Raw genomic sequence first — 17,196 nt, 5'->3', positions numbered from 1 at the left:
ACATTTAATTAAAAATAAATAAACACTTGATAAAAGCTATGTGACTTTAGAGATGAATAAGGTTCTTTAAATAACTAGTGGAAAGACACTTAAGAAACTCAATTATTTACAAAATCTTTTTATCCGAAGTACTTGAAACTTTTTCTAACTCACATCTCATTCCCTTCAACTTAGAGAAAATTTTGTATATGATATGATACTTCATCTTATTCTCTAATATAGAGATTAAAATTAAGGACTAACCTTTCATTCTTTATATTTAGAAAGATCTATTATGTATTCTCTCCTTTTTTTTTAGTTTCTTTTGAAACATATAATTTTTTCCACTATTTCCCCCTAGTCTCAACTGAGGGTGTGAGACAAAAACCTACAAACAATTAGTCACAAAACATACGTTTTTATTACTAGACCAAACTATTGGTTTTTTCCTACAGTCCTACCTATTACGTGTTCACTATCTATTTTTACTCAATATTTTGTGAGTGAAAAGAAAAACGAAAAAAAAAATATTATTTAATAAAATACCGAACGAGACAAAATGAAATGCAAGAGGCTAAGAGCAATTTAAAATATCAAACTAATTTTATAAATAAATGACTTTTAACTAAATAAAATACATAGATAATAGTCATAGTTATAAAAATTATGTGTAGACTTAGATTAATACCCGATTAATCGTCAATAAGTACTCCACGTACTAGTTATAATTAATTGCATTTGGTCAAAAATGTTTAAAATCAGAAAGTTTATATATAAAATCATTTGTTTTCACTTGTTGGGAGAAATAAAAATAAATAAATAGAGCATTAAATATTTTAGCATTAACGCAATAACACTTTAATAAAAACAAATTACAACATAAATTTAGTAAATTAACTCAAGCTTGATAAAGTCAAATTCATATCATTTCCATTTTCCAGCATTGAACATCTGTGTTCCAACTATACTATATTTATATTATCTCTCTCACACACATAAATCATAAATGTCATTCTGATTTTATTCACTCATAAATCTCACATTCTTTCAACAACAACAAATAGCAAGAGATGCATAATTCATGTTCTCAAACACCATGATCAAACATCTTCTACTCATAATAATAATAATATTATTATTAACAATCCACCCAGCCTTCAGTCTCACAACCGACGGCATCCTCTTACTCTCATTCAAATACTCCGTCTTATCCGACCCGTCAAACGCCTTATCCACGTGGAACTACTCCGACGACACTCCATGCTCATGGAACGGCGTCGTTTGCCGCTCTTTCCAAACCGAGACACGTGTCACCGGAATCTCACTTCCCAATTCCGGACTCGTTGCCTCCATTCCCGCCAATTTGGGTTTAATCCAACACCTCCGAGAAGTCAACTTATCCAACAATTCGGTCAACGGGTCGATACCCTTATCGTTATACAGTGCACCGGAGCTTGAGGTTCTTGATTTGTCGAATAATTTAATCTCCGGCGAGCTTTTTGAAGGATGGAAAAGCCTCCGGAGTCTTAATCTTTCCGGTAACTTATTAACCGGAAAGCTGCCGGAAAGCCTTGCTTTGTTACCCAACTTGACGGTGGTTTTATTGAACGGTAATTATTTCTCCGGCGATATCTCCGGCGGGTTTGATTTTATTAAAGTTTTGGATTTATCTAGTAATTTCATTAATGGGACGTTACCGGAAAATTTTGGCGGCGGTGATATTGAATACTTTAATGTTTCACATAATAATATTTCCGGCGGGATTCCGGCGGGTTTTGCGAACAAGATTCCGGCAAATGGGATAATTGATTTATCGTATAATAATCTCACCGGAGCAATCCCGGAATCCGGCGTGTTGTTTAACCAAAATGCGAGTTCGTTCGCCGGAAACCGAGGGCTTTGTGGGAAGCCGTTGAAAGAATTATGTGTAATTCCTTCAACGGCTTCCACGTATCCGCCCGCAATAGCGGGTTTCCCCGAAACGACCCCGTCGACTCATTCGAACATTTCTTCGAATAATACATCCGATGGAACATCGAAAAATCGATTTAAAACGAGTACAATAGTGGGAATTGTGGTAGGAGATGTCGCGGTGGTAGCGATTTTAGTGTTTATTTTTATTTATGTATTGAAAAGACGTCAGCGTTGTTCACCAGATGAGCGCAATGATAAAAGTGCGAATAATCAAGATAACGAGTGGGGGGGCTCGTCATCGGATGATGACGAGCGTAAAACGTTGCGGTCGTGGGGGTGTATTATTAAGCGAAGAAGTGTCGAAGGCGAAGAGTTAAGCGAAATGTCAAGCTCGGATTGCTCGGATACCGAAAGGGTAGAATCGGAAAATAATAGTAATAATAATAATAATAATAAAACTGATGATTTAACAAACGGGTTGGTGAGGGTTGACGGGGGAGGAAAAGGGCTCGAGCTTGAGACGTTGTTGAAGGCGTCCGCGTATATACTCGGGACCTCCGGGTCAAGTATCATTTACAAGGCGGTGTTGGAGGATGGGACCGCGCTGGCGGTTAGACGGATTGGGGAAAATGGGTTGGAACGGTTTAAGGACTTTGAGAACCAGGTTCGGGTGATTGCCAGACTGGTTCACCCGAACCTGGTTCGGGTCCGTGGATTCTATTGGGGTGCGGAAGAGAAGCTTGTTATTTACGACTACGTTCCCTATGGCAACTTAGCCAGTGCACGTTATAGTGAGTCATCTTTTTCTCTATATATCTTTAGGCGCAATATAGCATTTCATGTGTGCGCATTAGCATTCCTCACCACTAATCATTTATTAAAACAACATTTTTGTAGTGAAACACAAAATAATTTTGTAACAATTAGATCGTGTATCTTGCATCAATGATAGGCAAACCTAGTTTATTATTTTTTCCTTGGACAATTAATATTTTCATAATATCTCAAGGTGGAGACTATAACCCACAAATTCTTGATTGAGGATTATAATTCTTTGTCACCAGACCAAACTAGTGACTGGTATCTTTATATTTAATTTACAAAATGTGATTCTAATTTGTTGCACGTCCTCGGTAAAAAGTAAAAAATGGATCCATTACAAGGGCTAGTGAAATAAGTTAAAAATCTTTTTTGGTATAGTTTTTTATTGTTACAAACTTAGAATGATTAAATAATTGTACTTAATTATAATGTTATTGTTAAGATAATGACTTTTGTTCAACAATGTTATTGTTAAAATAACTAAGATAATGACTTAATTATATCAAGTTGCATTACTTTTAAAATTTGGAATTTTCTCAATAATTATTATATGAAGGCTAAGATTTAAGAATATAAACACTAAATATTGTAATATTGTTTGGAATATTAAACATAATTTTATATTTTCACAAAATTCTTCAGCATGCACATGCGCAATCTAGCTTTCCAACTTTACTAGTGCTAAAATGAGCTGTTGACGGTGACCGAGGTGGAGTAGTTGTAACTGAATCCTTTGTTTTATTAATGCACTGACCCATGGGCCATGGCGTATGATAGCAATAAAGGTCCTTGACTGCTTATACCCACGAGGCTTATAAAATATAACCTTAACCAAATAATTCCTTACAAAACAAACTAGATAATATATTTTTCTCCGAAAGTATACAAATCATTTACTGTTGTGTCCCAAATCATTAACACGCTTTGTTGACTTGCACCTTTTGTAGAAAAAGTTGGATCATCGCCTTGTCCGCTGCCATGGGGAGTTCGGCTTACGATAGCAATAGGCACCGCACGTGGGCTAGTATACATCCATGACAAGAAGCAAGTGCATGGGAATCTCAAACCGAGTAATATTTTGTTAGGGTCTGATATGGAGCCCAAGATAGGAGATTTTGGGCTTGAAAGATTACTGGCAGGCGATCAGAGTTGCAAAGTGGGTGGATCGACCCGAACCTTTGGTAGCAGGAGGTCCAATACGTCACGTGACAGTTTCACAGATATGGTCATTGGGCCAAAGTTGAGCCCAAGCCCAAGTTCTATGGGCTGCATTTCACCATATTATGCACCCGAGTCGCTTAGAAACCTAAAGCCCAGCCCAAAGTGGGACGTGTACTCGTATGGTGTTATATTGCTTGAACTTTTAACCGGAAAGGTTTTTGTGTCGGACGAGTTTGGGCCCGCTAGTATGACGTGGAACGTCACGTTGACGGTTGAAGAGAAGAAAAAGGTGTTGCGAATGGTTGACGTGGCTATCCGTGCTGACATGGAGGGCAAAGAGGTGGCCTTGTTGGCATTGTTGAAAGTGGCTTACAGTTGTATATCACTGGTCCCACAAAAGAGACCACATATGAAAGAGGTGCTACATACTCTTGAAAAATTTCCATGTGGAGAGATGTGTTATTTATGATTAATTTAAACGAATAATTAGTTGTTTTTACTTTAATTTTTATTTGTCTTGTTTATAACTGAATTTAAAACAAGTAGAGCTGATGTAGAATGGCAATTTTAAAATTTGTGTATATGATAACTTTTAATAATGGTTATATACTTTTATTAATCTAGTCTAGTTATAGTTGTAAAGCGTGTGCTAGTTATTTGTTAAATTAGAAGTAACAAATATTGATTCGGGTGGCCAGCTAAAATCAAATCCGGTATGGTTAAACCGATATGTTAATTGTTAACTGAGGGGCTACATGTGAACGAAAACCTTGACCAATAATAGGCACTTAATGGTCCAGCCTTTGATGTCTCTTTATGTTTTTGTTTATCAATTATCATTGTTCGGGTAAGTAATGGTTGGGCTGTGATCTTGATAAAGTGAAAGTTTAACATTATGTGGTCACAACTAATACCAACAATAGATTTAACAATTAATTGTAATGCCATAGTTTAGTGATAATAGAATCTTTATCGTTTTAGCGTTAGCATGTAAACGATACTAGGAATAAATTAGGATAAATCTATGTCTTAGTATATATTGATGGTCTTGGTTGTTATTGACATCCGGTGAATTATAATCAAAGAAGTGTTGTTAAAGTTCTTGTGCTCTTGTGTTCTTGATTTCTTCGTTTGATTTATACAATTATTAGCTTGATTAATAATTGTTGAATTATATGGATAGATTTTTATATCAATTCAATAAACAGCTTTTTATTTTTTAGAACATTATGTTTTAGTCTAAACTGTTGTTTAATTACATATTTTGTGAGATCGGGTCAATTGAGGATGTAGGCTTGAAGCTGAATGTGTGTGCGCTTGAAGCTTAATGAAGTAGTGCAACATTTGGTTGTAGCACTTCCAGGCCTCTCAAGCTGTAGCCCATGGTCTGTTGTCACCGTCTAGCCCCGGGCTTGGTTTACTCATCCAATGTGTTTAATGTTGAGGGAAGAGAAGGTTCATATGACGCGTTCAAAATCGCATGCTCAAAATTAACTCTAATCCGGTCTCTTTATACCGTTTCTTCGTCTTCTACATGTTTTTCAAGGGTAATATAATCATTGATTAATCTGCTTTGCATGATTTGATCTTGACCGGTGGTACCAAAACGAGGCTCACAAATGAGTTGATCTAACAAAAGTTAAGTTATGAAACAAAAAGAACTTTAAGTAACTCTATCCATTTAAAAAAAAATACATTTATAGAAAAATTCATAAAATAGAATACCTCATAAACAGTTGAATGAACTTGTAGAAGAAACAAAAACTTTTGGTAAATGTTTTGTGTAAAATTATATACCATATGTATAATTGAAAAATCAATTGCTACAGTGTAATTTGGTGATTGTCAATTATACTCTTAGCTTTTTTTCATATTTAACCGTAGCCCCTAAAAGATTTCATGATTTTAATTTATGCCTTAACATTTGTTGTATTTTTGCAACGCAGTTTTCTTTTTTGGCATAGCCTTTTTATTTTTAGTTTTTATACATTTAAGTTATTTAATAATTTATATCATTTATAACGTTGTTATGCTTTAAATTTTGAGTGTATTTTTGCCAAATAGCTTTTGTAATTATTTTTTATGCATTTAAGTTATTTAATCATTTATAACGTTTAACTATGTTATTTTTAGAATTTTGACTAACAGCACTTTTGATACTTTTGAGTTTGTCGTACTGTACGCTTACTTTTATCTACGTCACATATCCTTGAGTGTCGGTACAGTGCCGCGATACCTAAATTGTGTTTTTTGTTGTGTCAAGATAATAAATTGTTACGATATGTTTATATATCTGCTTTTCGATATTCAGATCTAGGGTTGTAAATGAACCGAATGTCCGTTTGGCGATGAAAAGAAGAACCACAATTTTGTGAACAATGCCTCAAGTAGTTTGTTGATTCTCGGATTGTCCGTCCGTTTAATAAACGAACCAAACATGAACAAAAAAATTTTGTTCAACAAGCGTAACGGAAGAACACATACAGAGACCATGTTCATTCAATAGTGTTCGCGAATGTCCAGTAACGCCTGTCCAACAGCTATACTTTTTGAAATCAATACGTAACCGTTTATGTTCGTTTGTATGGTTGTCAATTAACGCTCATTAGTGTGTGTTAATGTTCGTTTGTCCATCAGTATCTGTGTGTTCGTTTGTCCATTAGAGTCCGTTAATGTTCATTTATCCGTTAGCGTCCGTTTACAATATTGGACACAAATGGACACGGAAAAACTCTATTCCTTAATGGACGGACACGAACATGAGCTTTCATTCTATAAAGTGTTCGTGAACCGTTCGTTTGTCTGCCAAAAATTTAATGAAGGAACACGAAAAATGTTTAGTCTGATTCAGTCCGTTTACAGCCCTATTCGGGTCCGTTGCCCGTGGAGAACATTATTCTGGCTATACATTTACACCAATAGATATTTCAATTTTGGAAAAGAATTAAAAAATAATAATATTAAAGAAAACCTAATTTTGAATGAATATTATAATAAGTTGCTAGGGATGGCAACGGGGCGGTTTCGGGGCGGGGAATGCCAATCCCATACCCGCCCCGGTTTATAAAACTCATTACCAAAACCGTCTAAAAACCCGCGGGGACTAAACGGGGAATCCCCATCGGGGATTCGGGGAAAACCGCGGGTATTCGGGGAACCCGTCTAGCATAAATGGTTTTTAAACGGGCTAAATTCCCCGTGGGGATCCCCATTTAACCGTCGGGTTCACCGTTTAAAACCCGATTGTAAGAAAATGATACAAAATTACAATACAATATTAATACACAAAAAGTTCAATATCCAAACACATTACACATACAAAAGACATTATTAATACATAAAAATGTTTATTTCTCCCATCACAACGGAAATTAACTTCATGATTGATCCTTCTTACACGTCCATACCGCACCCATTCAACCATTCAAACACTTGTCACGCCGGATTGCTATGATAATCAAACATTAACATATTAATTGGAAACTATATAAGAATCAATGTTAAACCATATTAAAATGTAAACGATAAACCATATATATATGTATTACCTCAATACCATCGTCACAATCATATTCAATAGTTTGGCAATATGCCTCGGATTCTTCTGAACAAGTTGCTATATTCATATCACAAAAGTCAAAAGTTTATATAGTAGCTAAGTTAAAAATAAAAAATAAAATGTTCTTTTATTGCGGGTATATTGGGAAAATAAATAATAAATAATATATTATATATAAATATAAAAATTATATTTAATTAAACGGGTTTTAAACGGGTATACGGGGCGGGTATACGGGGCGGGTACAGGCTATACCATACCCGCCCCGAACCCGATTAACTTAAACGGGGAAAACCCGAACCCGGACCCGTCCCCGATTAAGTGTCCCCGAACCCGCCCCGTTCGGGGCGGGTTTCGGTTTTCCCCATCGGGTTTGGGTTTTTTTGCCATCCCTATAAGTTGCCTACAAAAGCCCGCTTCCCTCTTTCATTTGAAAATACAGTTTCTCTCTCTAAAAATGGCAACGAATATCGGAATGATGGACGCGGCTTACTTCGTCGGCCGGTCTGAGATCTTAGCGTGGATCAAACACACTCTTCATCTCAATCTCAGCAAAGTCGAAGAGGTACGTAACGTAATTCAAGCCCTAATTTCACTTGCCACTGTATATATGGCCTAATTGTGTTAATAGCATTGAGTATATGTATATAATTCGATAATTGTTATTATATGACCTAATAATGTTGATAGTGTGACTGTTGACTGTATGTATGTATATAATTCGAATTAAGTGTACGATTTCATCAAACGCTAGTATCGCATGCTATTGAATTATCGATATTATTTTACCTAATTGTGTTGAGTGTATGTGTATAATTCGAATTAAGTGTGTGATTTCACTGGATTGGTTGGACGTATGCATGTACCGGTGTTGTTTAATAATCGTTGTGATTTTCTGTTCTATATCTGTGGAAATCGATTATATATGACCTAATTGTTGATAGCAGTGAATGTATGTGTGTTTAAAATTCGAAATAAGTGTATGATTTCACTGGATTGATTGGATGTAGGCATGTACTGGTGCTGTTTAATAATCATTATTATATGACCTGATAATGTTGATAGTGTTGAGTGTTAATTCGAATTAGGTGTACGATTTCAATGGATTGATTGGATGTAGGCATGCACCGGTGCTGTTCACTGCCAATTGATGGACGCTGCTCATCCTGGAATGGTGCCGATGCACAAGGTCAATTTCGACGCCAGGACGGAGTATGATATGATTCAGAATTACAAGATTCTTCAGGATGTTTTCAACAAACTCAAAATCACTAAGGTATTATTTACAATATATTCTGATCTAATTAAGTTTGTTCATGCTAGACATTGTGATTTGTTTCTGTTATATCATGCGCGATAATCCGAAATGAGTGAATTAGATTCTATGGGTTCATATGAGTAATTCATTGCGTATTAACCATCATGCTTGCTAAAATTTAAATGAAGAACTTATTAGGTGGAAGATTTCTGTTGTGACTGTTTCTGATATTAATCATGTTCCGAATGTGTGAATTAGTTTCTATATGTAATTCATTTCATAGATACTAATCTTCATACTTGCTAAAATTCAAATGAGCAACATATAAAATGGAATATCGACATTGTGTGGTGTGTTTCTATTTTACAACGCACAAATGTAATGTTTCAATTGAGTGATTATTCTTGCTAAAGTTCAAATGAACACTTGTTTATTATGCTGGACTGAGCAACCTTAAGTAGTCTGCAATAGTTGTTTTGCAAAGAAATTATGCCTGATGCTGAGAATCACTTGCTAATTGCTATTGCATACTTAATCTCCTTTTACTCACTTTAGCAACAAGTATGATGTCTATAAAGTATAAACACTCTGTTCATATAGTAATCAAACAATATGCTATCTTTGATGACAGCACATTGAGGTGAGCAGGCTGGTGAAAGGAAGACCTCTTGATAATCTTGAATTCATGCAATGGATGAAGCGATACTGTGATTCTGTTAGTGGAGGCGATCATCGAAAGTAACCTTTTAATTCGTTGCATAATGCCTCAAGTTTAAGTTTACACAATCCATAATTAACTTTTTAAACTTTACATTTTCAGTTACAATCCTCAGGAGCGTAGAGAAGCTAGCAAAGGTCGAAAAGACATAACCAAGAAATCTGCTCAATCGCAACCGACTCATGGCACCACAGCTGCATCCAAAACCCATAATACCCGAAAAGCAGATGCACCCTCGGTCAAGAACACTAAACCATCTTCAGCTGCTGACACATCTGCATATGATCAACAGGTTACTGAACTGAAATTAACATCGGAAAGTCTTGAGAAAGAGAGAGATTTCTACTTTTCAAAGTTGAGAGATGTTGAAATGATATGCCAACTTCCCCCCGTCACAAATTTGCTTGTAATTGCTCTATAACTCGTGTTTTGTTTACACGTTTTGGAAAGAAAAAAGTTGAAAATGTTTGAACAAATATGTACTTTTTTTATAGGTTGTTGAAGTTATTAAGAAGATACTGTATGCTGCTGAAGAGGATGCATCCGTTATGGAAGAAGCTAAAGCTATGCTTCTTAAGAGTGAAGATGATGTGTGTGCGGGTCAAACTGTGGAAGTTGACCAGTCAAATCCCGATTCGCAGAAGAGGAAAACGGTTGTTGATGCGGAAGTTGATGCCGCTGCTAACACACGGTTGAGGGTTTCAGATGCTTCTGATGTGCATTCAAAGGGGTCTCCTCTTATGACCTTTGATCTTTAATCATCTAGATTTAAGTTCATATTTTTGAATGCGACAACTTAAAGCATGTATTGGTATTTCAAACTTTTATTTTTGCATATTATGTTTACCGTGACATCCAACCTGTTGGCTTTGCCTACTATAAAGTTGATGATCATCATCTAGATATATAAATTCATATTTTTGAATGTGAGAACTTAAAAAATGCTTTGGTATTTCATAAGTATTTTTTAGCATATTATGTCATTGTGTTTACTGTAACATCCGGTCTTTTATGCCAACCAATATCATCAACTTTGTCAATCAGTAGTTCACGGGTTTATTTTCGTTTGCCTGAGTGAAAGTTGAAAACATTAGACATCCTAGTAGGTCATCGTCATGGATTAGGCCTGTAAACGAACTGATCTTTTAGTCAATATAAGATTTTTATGGTTTCATTTGTGGCTGGATTTTGGCTGTTCACAGTCTGGCCAGCGATTTGGAACTTAAAACGGGCCAACTTTCTATTTTCACTCTTGAAATATGCAGTTATATAATCGTCTTTATTATTTTAAAAACTTGTATGCAAACTCATTGTTTCCGAAATATCGTATAAAAAAAGCTGTGGAACCACTAATATGTCAGTCTGTTCCAGATGGCCCGCCTGGTTCGACTCAAGAAAGCCGAAGTTTAATACCATGTAGCTATTAGTGTTCAAACATAGAGAATTTAACATAAGATTAATACCATGGAATTGGAACTCCTTTTCCTTTGAAAAACAACACTCAAAAGTCTAAAATAAAGTGATACCATTCTCTTTTGATAACTCCATCATGACATCCGATTCCAATTGGAATCAAGTTCCTAACTCCTTTATTGGCTACTAAAACACCCTTTACTTGATTCGACCAAACCAAGTTTCGTATTGAGAGAAAATGGGCATGGCAATATCGCGGTTGGTGAAAATGTTGTTCGCGAAGAAGGAAATGAGGATTCTAATGGTAGGACTCGACGCTGCAGGCAAAACCACAATTCTGTACAAGCTTAAACTTGGAGAGATTGTCACTACCATTCCAACCATCGGTACCTTAATTCCCGTTCATATTTATATCCCTTTAGCTCGTTTCGTTTTGTCGTTTGAATTAAAATTTATGATATTAAACAAGGTTTTAACGTCGAGACTGTGGAGTACAAGGATGTTAGCTTCACCGTATGGGATGTTGGAGGACAAGACAAGGTACACAAAACCTTAGGCCACCAACTAACTCATCACTTATAAGTTATAACTACTTTCTATCCATGATCATGTTTTGATTGTTTTCATATTATGTGAAGATCCGACCCTTGTGGAGACACTACTTTCAAAACACGCAAGGGCTTATATTTGTGATCGATAGCAACGATCAAGACAGGATTACTGAAGCTAGAGATGAACTTCACCGCATACTCAATGAGGTAATAATTTCATACAGCTCAACTTATTTACCGGCCTTTGACAAGATTTTATTTTAGCGTCTTTTTCATAGAAATACTGCTACCAGAGAAAGAGTTATGCTAAGAAAAATGTATTTAAAGAAGTATCCCGACACAAATTTTACAGCTAACTTTATTAAACGCCTGACCTTCCAAATTCAGGCCTTTATAAATTTCCGCCTAAAATCCTTGATTTTCCCTTAAATTGAAGTAATATTTTTAACATCACGAATTGGGGTCAAGAAACTTATTGCAAACGTCGTTTTTTATAGGATGCACTTCGTGAAGCCACGATACTCATGTTTGCAAATAAACAAGATCTTCCAAATTCAATGAAGGCTGCTGAAATCACTGACAAACTTGGACTCCATTCCTTACGAAATCATCGTTGGTAATCTATATCCTCTACCAAATGTAAAAATAACTTCGTGACAATAAGCCAATTTTATGTTAATAGAGTTTGAAGTTATGTAAATAAAAATGATAACAGGTATATACAGAGTACATGTGCAACATCTAGTGAAGGGTACATGCACCAATCAGCCGGTATCCCGATGATTGAGTGCTATGAGCTTTATGTCCAAGGCTTGATGCAAAACTACTATCGAGCCGGGGGTCTCACCGGAAGCAGCCTCTCTATCCCTATGGGGTAGAGGTAAGGCTGTCTACATCTTACCCTCCTCAGACCCTAACATAGCTTTGCTATTGGTGGGATATACTGAGTACGATGATGATGATGATGATGATGATGATGATGATGTGCAACATCTAGTGAAGGGTTATATGAAGGTCTTGATTGGCTGTCAAACAATATATCGGCCAAGGTAAGTTATATAAGTTTAAGCTACAATATAAGATTATTACATGTTTTTTTGGTTGAAATATGTGAGAATAATAAAGTGAATACTTGATCAATATTGATTTTAGAATTAGATTTAACAAGAAAATCATGAGAAAGAAACAATTGTTTATTTTAGTGTATTTATACATTAATATCATACAAGTTTTACTTATATTATAAACACTAAAGAATGAGAAAAACAATGGGTCGAATACAACCCAAGAAAGTCCTGATAACACGTAAACATAATGTATATATGTGAAATAGTTTTACGTGTATTATAAACACTAAAGGATCATTCAATACATAACCAATTTTAAGTAGACAAACATTATGGACATTTATATATACGGTTTAAATTATGATCCATGAGACACATTATGTAAATGCATAACCATCTTTTTCTCTTTCATATCATATTTGTTGAGCAATAAGTATGAATGTTCGTGTGAACTTTGCAATTATCTATTTAAAATTGATTATGTGTTGAACGCACACCATAAGACTAACCTATACCATAAAAAAGTTCATTCTAGTAATTTTCTTTCGATTTAACCATATATGAAATGATAAATGGGAAAGTTTACCAAAACTGATAAATGTGAATTTGCTTGTAGCGATGAGAGTACTCGGTCATCACTATAATGCGAAGAGCCGAAGGAAGTTCCTCTGCAACCTTCCATAAACATGTTTACCTATTCGTTTACTTTAACCATGTAATGATATGTGTGTGTGCGCGCATAGACACATTATGGCTGTATTCTACACGTTAAAACCGTACTTCATACCACAAAGATACATTGATGACGCTAGATTCCTATATTATGTCTTCAAACTAAAACGTCATGTTCTTCAAAACCAAATGCTCCTGTACCCCTTAAAAACATAGTTATTCCACAATCCACACGATATGAGTACACATTGATGAAGTTAACATTAGCGGCTAGTCGTCATTGTATTTCTTAGTGAATTCTTGGTTTCGGGTTTGATATATTAATAAGAAAAATAGTCGTGATGAGTTACCATCAAAATATCGTGTTGTTTGTATTGCTTGATCCAATTAATTCCAGCCATTGTGAATGTTCCTACTGTCACATATTAAGGACCATATATGAACACCTACCAAAGGGCTTTAGCTTCCAAAAATAAAAATAACTGACTGTGCAGGATAAAAAGGTAATTTAACAAACTGATGAGTGTTATTTTGCTTGTAGGGGTAAGAGTGTTCAGTAATCACTATAATGCAAAGACAGTTCTCATTAAACCGAAACGCGCATATGTGTGTATATAAGCACGTTATACTTGTATTCTACGCATCAAAACACAACGATCAAAGTAAAATCTAGCAAAAATAAAGTCAACAAAGCAAGAATCAAGATCCTATCATTAAACAGAACACATGGTTCTAGCCCGAACATAATTATTGATTAGTGATGTAATTGCACCAAAACATCATACTTTCGGAAAATAAATAACCAATTACCAAACCTAACAGCCATTGCTGATTGGCACGCGAGTTGGTGGGACTAGTTTCATCACCTGTTCTTGAGCCCGGAGCCTCTTCAATACCGGTGGTTCGGGTGAAGAAGAAACCGAAACTGATGATGATGCAACCGCCACGAATCACTAGAGTTGTCGCTGCTGAAATATGAATCGATAACACCGTTTGGACTCCCAGGGGTAAAATGGTACTCTCTTCTGACTTGGCGAGTAGCTGTTAACGTGATTATCAGATACGTCCAGGATGAAGTTAGAGCACTCGTTTACTTTCCCCTGTTATAATTTATACAAATTTTAGATTTTGATATTTAGAAAGTTGAACAAATATCCTTGAGCCGATTGGGCCCAATAGTGCGTACAATTCTTGGAAACTTAGCTAAATGGGCCCAAATCACTTGGAACCTTTTTACGACTTTATTAAAATACTTTGAAAGGTTATTGGGCCAATTGGGCCCGATAGTTTGCACAGTTCTTAAAAACTTAGCTAACCGGCCCAATTAAGTTGGAACCTATTTCGACTTTATCAAAATACTTTGAAAGGTTATTGGGCCAATATTTTCTGTCCAAAATGCTCTGTGGGCTACCGGGGCCATCTTAGGCCGGTTTTGGCCCAATAACGCTTAAAAGAGCATAATTAATTATTTAAAATAGGTTTTTGACCCAAACAACATTTGTAGGACATTTTTTAACAATATTTCAAGTCTGAGAATTTATGAAAATTATAAATGTATTTGTAAATGAATTTTATCCAATTAAATGATACATAATAATTAAAATCGTGGCCTTTAAGAACAAACCTCGCTGATTTCAAGGAAATCTTTAAGTTGGTTAAGATAATCGAACGCGTTATTGGGATCAATCTCTTTAATCACAAGGGACATTGTAGCAGCAGCAATTAAAGATGGAGGATAAAGTAGAGACCGTGAATCTGCATTCAATTTACAAATATCAGCTAATTGAATTAAAAATTATTCTTGAAACAATTGTACTTTTATAATGAATTGTTTTGAGTAATTCGATTGTACTATCATAACTGAATATTTTGGGTACTATTGATGAGTGCAATGCCTGACATGTCTGAATGGTTTTTATAATAGTTTTCAAATGTTGGATGTTTCAAAAATGGATGATCTTTATAAAAGATATCACACTTGGTTTTCTTTACAGCTTCCAAAGTTCAAAGATTTTTTATAAAGATTTGATTTTTATATATGTATTTGAAAGTTTGATGGTTCAATGAACTCTAATACACTGTTAATCATTAGGATTTGTCATTTTTGATCTTTGGGGATGTTTGGCATTGCATTACTAAAGCGACTATTCTGAAAATTATCTATTACGAGGGCGTTTGGGAACGCTTATTGCTTATTGAAATAAGTTGGATAAGCTACCACAATTCCCAAACACTATTAAAAGTTGATTATATAATTTTCTTGATTTCAAACATTAGAGGTACATCCAAACACCATCTTTGCAGCCTTAAACTGCTTTGGTAGAGCTAATTATCTTATGATTAATTCATTATTTACATCATTAGTTTCAATACAATATGCAGACAAATAATAATGTACATCCAAAACAATCAGTTCATGACAAAATGGAAGCATAATCAAAACCTTACCATTGATGACAGCAAGAACAGTTCTTTCAGTCCTCCGTACAATCTCAGACCGTTGACAATGCATGACTAACCCGAGCCTGCGCATAATGTAATCCGTAAACGAAAGCGGCGTCACCGGATTCATCTTCCATTGAAGCGAACCAAGCACCAAAAGCTCCATTTTCATTATCGTCTTTGACTCAAACACAAACTTTGCTCCTTCCACCTAAACCAACAAAAACACAAACATTAACATTTTGCATTCGATACATTCGGTACATTCATTAAGGCATTTTCACAAACACCTGGTGTGCATACCTGCAAGTCCATAAGTAAAGGCGTCTGAATCTCTTCAACTTTAGAAGCTAAAGACAAGCAAGCAACAGCAGCAAGCTGATTCATCCACGGCTTATTATTATTATTATTATTATTACCCATCTGAAAACCGGAACTCGAAACGAACCGATCGAAGTAATTAACAGCTAAAACTGTGGTTAATGCCACAAACCCATAATAATTACTAACCCTAATCATCCAATCAACAGACTCCTGCCTTAACACCATTAAACCCACATCAGTAACTGAACTAAACCCATTATTCTGTCTGGCCATGAGTGTTTGAAGCTCGTCTTGTTCCCATAACATGTCGTGGTCAAAATGGGTCAAAAGATGGTGCTTTTGGTGGTCAAAATTGAAATTGAAATCTGCATCTTGCTCGTCGCATAAGAGAGCATCGTCGAGAGTAAAGTTAGGGTTTTGGGGTTTCATTGTCTTGGGTCTAGATGAGGTTTTGTGGCATGTTTCTCTCTCTATAAATGTAGTGAGAGAAAATGGCGGAAGATGAAGAAGCAAAGGAAGAGGATTTTATTTGTGAGTGAACCGAAGGTTGCGTCTCTTGCTGCTTTTGCTTGCTTGCTTGCTTTTCTAATATTATTATTATTATTATTATTATTATTATTATTATTATTATTATGTTGTTGTGTTTGTTCCATGACATATAAAGCATTTCATGATTCTTATGTTTTAATCCATTATAGTATTCATTTGTTTATTCTTCTTCATTTTCAGTCATATAAGGTGTTTAGTTCAGGGTAATAATAATAATCAATGTAAACAAATATGTAAAAGGCCAGTAACACCCCTGAGTTAACGTGGAATTTAGACCAAATTGGACGAAATTGGCAACAGTTGGGAAACATCAGGGTCTAATTGAGAAAAATATTTTTTGGACGAAATTCACAAATGTGACTAAACTTCAGGGACAATTTTGGCACTGTACTCATGTAATAAAGAAAGAGTGAAAACACATGTCTACCCCTAACTTAATGATTAAATTTAACGAGGTTAGTGATTTGGATGTAATTGGCAAGAATTGAGAAACGTGGAGGGTCCATATGCAAAAAAATAAACTTTTTAGACTAAATTTGAATTATTGGCCAAACCACAAGGACTAAAATGACACTTTACTCCTTTCTTTTTTTTAGCCACCGCACTCACTAAGTTAAAGAGATTTGTTATCTTTCTCTAGTTAAATTATGTTGACTTAACCGGTTCAACATTGGGTTTATAATTTGGCTTGGGCGTTAGAGGTGCGCAAACCGATTTCAAACCTGTTCGGTTTAGTCAAGAAAAGTCAAAACAGGTTTATGACCGGT

The 17,196-nt window shown here is 35.4% G+C and overlaps 3 protein-coding genes and 1 pseudogene across 4 annotated transcripts; 3 read left to right on the top strand and 1 right to left on the bottom strand.

Moving 5' to 3' along the window:
- The first annotated feature begins 1,060 nt into the window (after window positions 1-1,060).
- Window positions 1,061-4,472, top strand: LOC143590173 (putative LRR receptor-like serine/threonine-protein kinase At4g37250). Its single transcript, XM_077070733.1, has 2 exons — window positions 1,061-2,684; window positions 3,663-4,472. Exons 1-2 carry the CDS (start codon window positions 1,061-1,063, stop codon window positions 4,343-4,345), a joined length of 2,307 nt encoding a protein of 768 aa, XP_076926848.1. The 3' UTR covers window positions 4,346-4,472.
- Window positions 4,473-7,880: 3,408 nt separating this feature from the next.
- Window positions 7,881-10,169, top strand: LOC143590177 (microtubule-associated protein RP/EB family member 1C-like). Its single transcript, XM_077070736.1, has 5 exons — window positions 7,881-8,000; window positions 8,556-8,711; window positions 9,325-9,431; window positions 9,514-9,817; window positions 9,906-10,169. Exons 1-5 carry the CDS (start codon window positions 7,893-7,895, stop codon window positions 10,167-10,169), a joined length of 939 nt encoding a protein of 312 aa, XP_076926851.1. The 5' UTR covers window positions 7,881-7,892.
- Window positions 10,170-11,032: 863 nt separating this feature from the next.
- LOC143590175 (ADP-ribosylation factor-like) lies at window positions 11,033-11,995 on the top strand. Its single transcript, XM_077070735.1, has 4 exons — window positions 11,033-11,210; window positions 11,294-11,364; window positions 11,463-11,582; window positions 11,873-11,995. The coding sequence occupies exons 1-4, from the start codon at window positions 11,063-11,065 to the stop codon at window positions 11,993-11,995; spliced, it is 462 nt and encodes a 153-aa protein (XP_076926850.1). The 5' UTR covers window positions 11,033-11,062.
- Window positions 11,996-13,757: 1,762 nt separating this feature from the next.
- On the bottom strand, window positions 13,758-16,309 carry LOC143590179 (cyclin-D3-3-like; annotated as a pseudogene). The gene is made up of 4 exons (XR_013145424.1): window positions 15,860-16,309; window positions 15,563-15,767; window positions 14,739-14,869; window positions 13,758-14,214 (listed from the first exon to the last, which is right to left on the bottom strand). The product of XR_013145424.1 is annotated as a cyclin-D3-3-like (transcript).
- Between the last annotated feature and the right edge of the window lie 887 nt (window positions 16,310-17,196).

Source organism: Bidens hawaiensis, unplaced genomic scaffold (assembly GCF_021521415.1).
Source record: "Bidens hawaiensis isolate Kalapana, Puna unplaced genomic scaffold, B.hawaiensis_p1.1 tig00038198_1, whole genome shotgun sequence".
Lineage (NCBI taxonomy): Eukaryota > Viridiplantae > Streptophyta > Magnoliopsida > Asterales > Asteraceae > Bidens > Bidens hawaiensis.
The sequence above is the reverse complement of the archived record's forward strand: the minus strand, read 5'-3'. Positions and strand labels throughout refer to the sequence as shown.

Excerpts from the sequence above, each read along its gene's own strand:
- LOC143590173 (XM_077070733.1), top strand. The coding sequence starts at position 1,061 with ATGTTCTCAAACACCATGATCAAACATCTTCTACTCATAATAATAATA. Across the intron at positions 2,685-3,662 it reads CTTAGCCAGTGCACGTTATA|AAAAAGTTGGATCATCGCCT; the intron begins GTGAGTCATCTT and ends CACCTTTTGTAG.
- LOC143590177 (XM_077070736.1), top strand. The coding sequence starts at position 7,893 with ATGGCAACGAATATCGGAATGATGGACGCGGCTTACTTCGTCGGCCGG. Across the intron at positions 8,001-8,555 it reads ATCTCAGCAAAGTCGAAGAG|GCATGCACCGGTGCTGTTCA; the intron begins GTACGTAACGTA and ends GATTGGATGTAG. Across the intron at positions 8,712-9,324 it reads ACAAACTCAAAATCACTAAG|CACATTGAGGTGAGCAGGCT; the intron begins GTATTATTTACA and ends CTTTGATGACAG.
- LOC143590175 (XM_077070735.1), top strand. The coding sequence starts at position 11,063 with ATGGGCATGGCAATATCGCGGTTGGTGAAAATGTTGTTCGCGAAGAAG. Across the intron at positions 11,365-11,462 it reads ATGTTGGAGGACAAGACAAG|ATCCGACCCTTGTGGAGACA; the intron begins GTACACAAAACC and ends TATTATGTGAAG. Across the intron at positions 11,583-11,872 it reads TTCACCGCATACTCAATGAG|GATGCACTTCGTGAAGCCAC; the intron begins GTAATAATTTCA and ends CGTTTTTTATAG.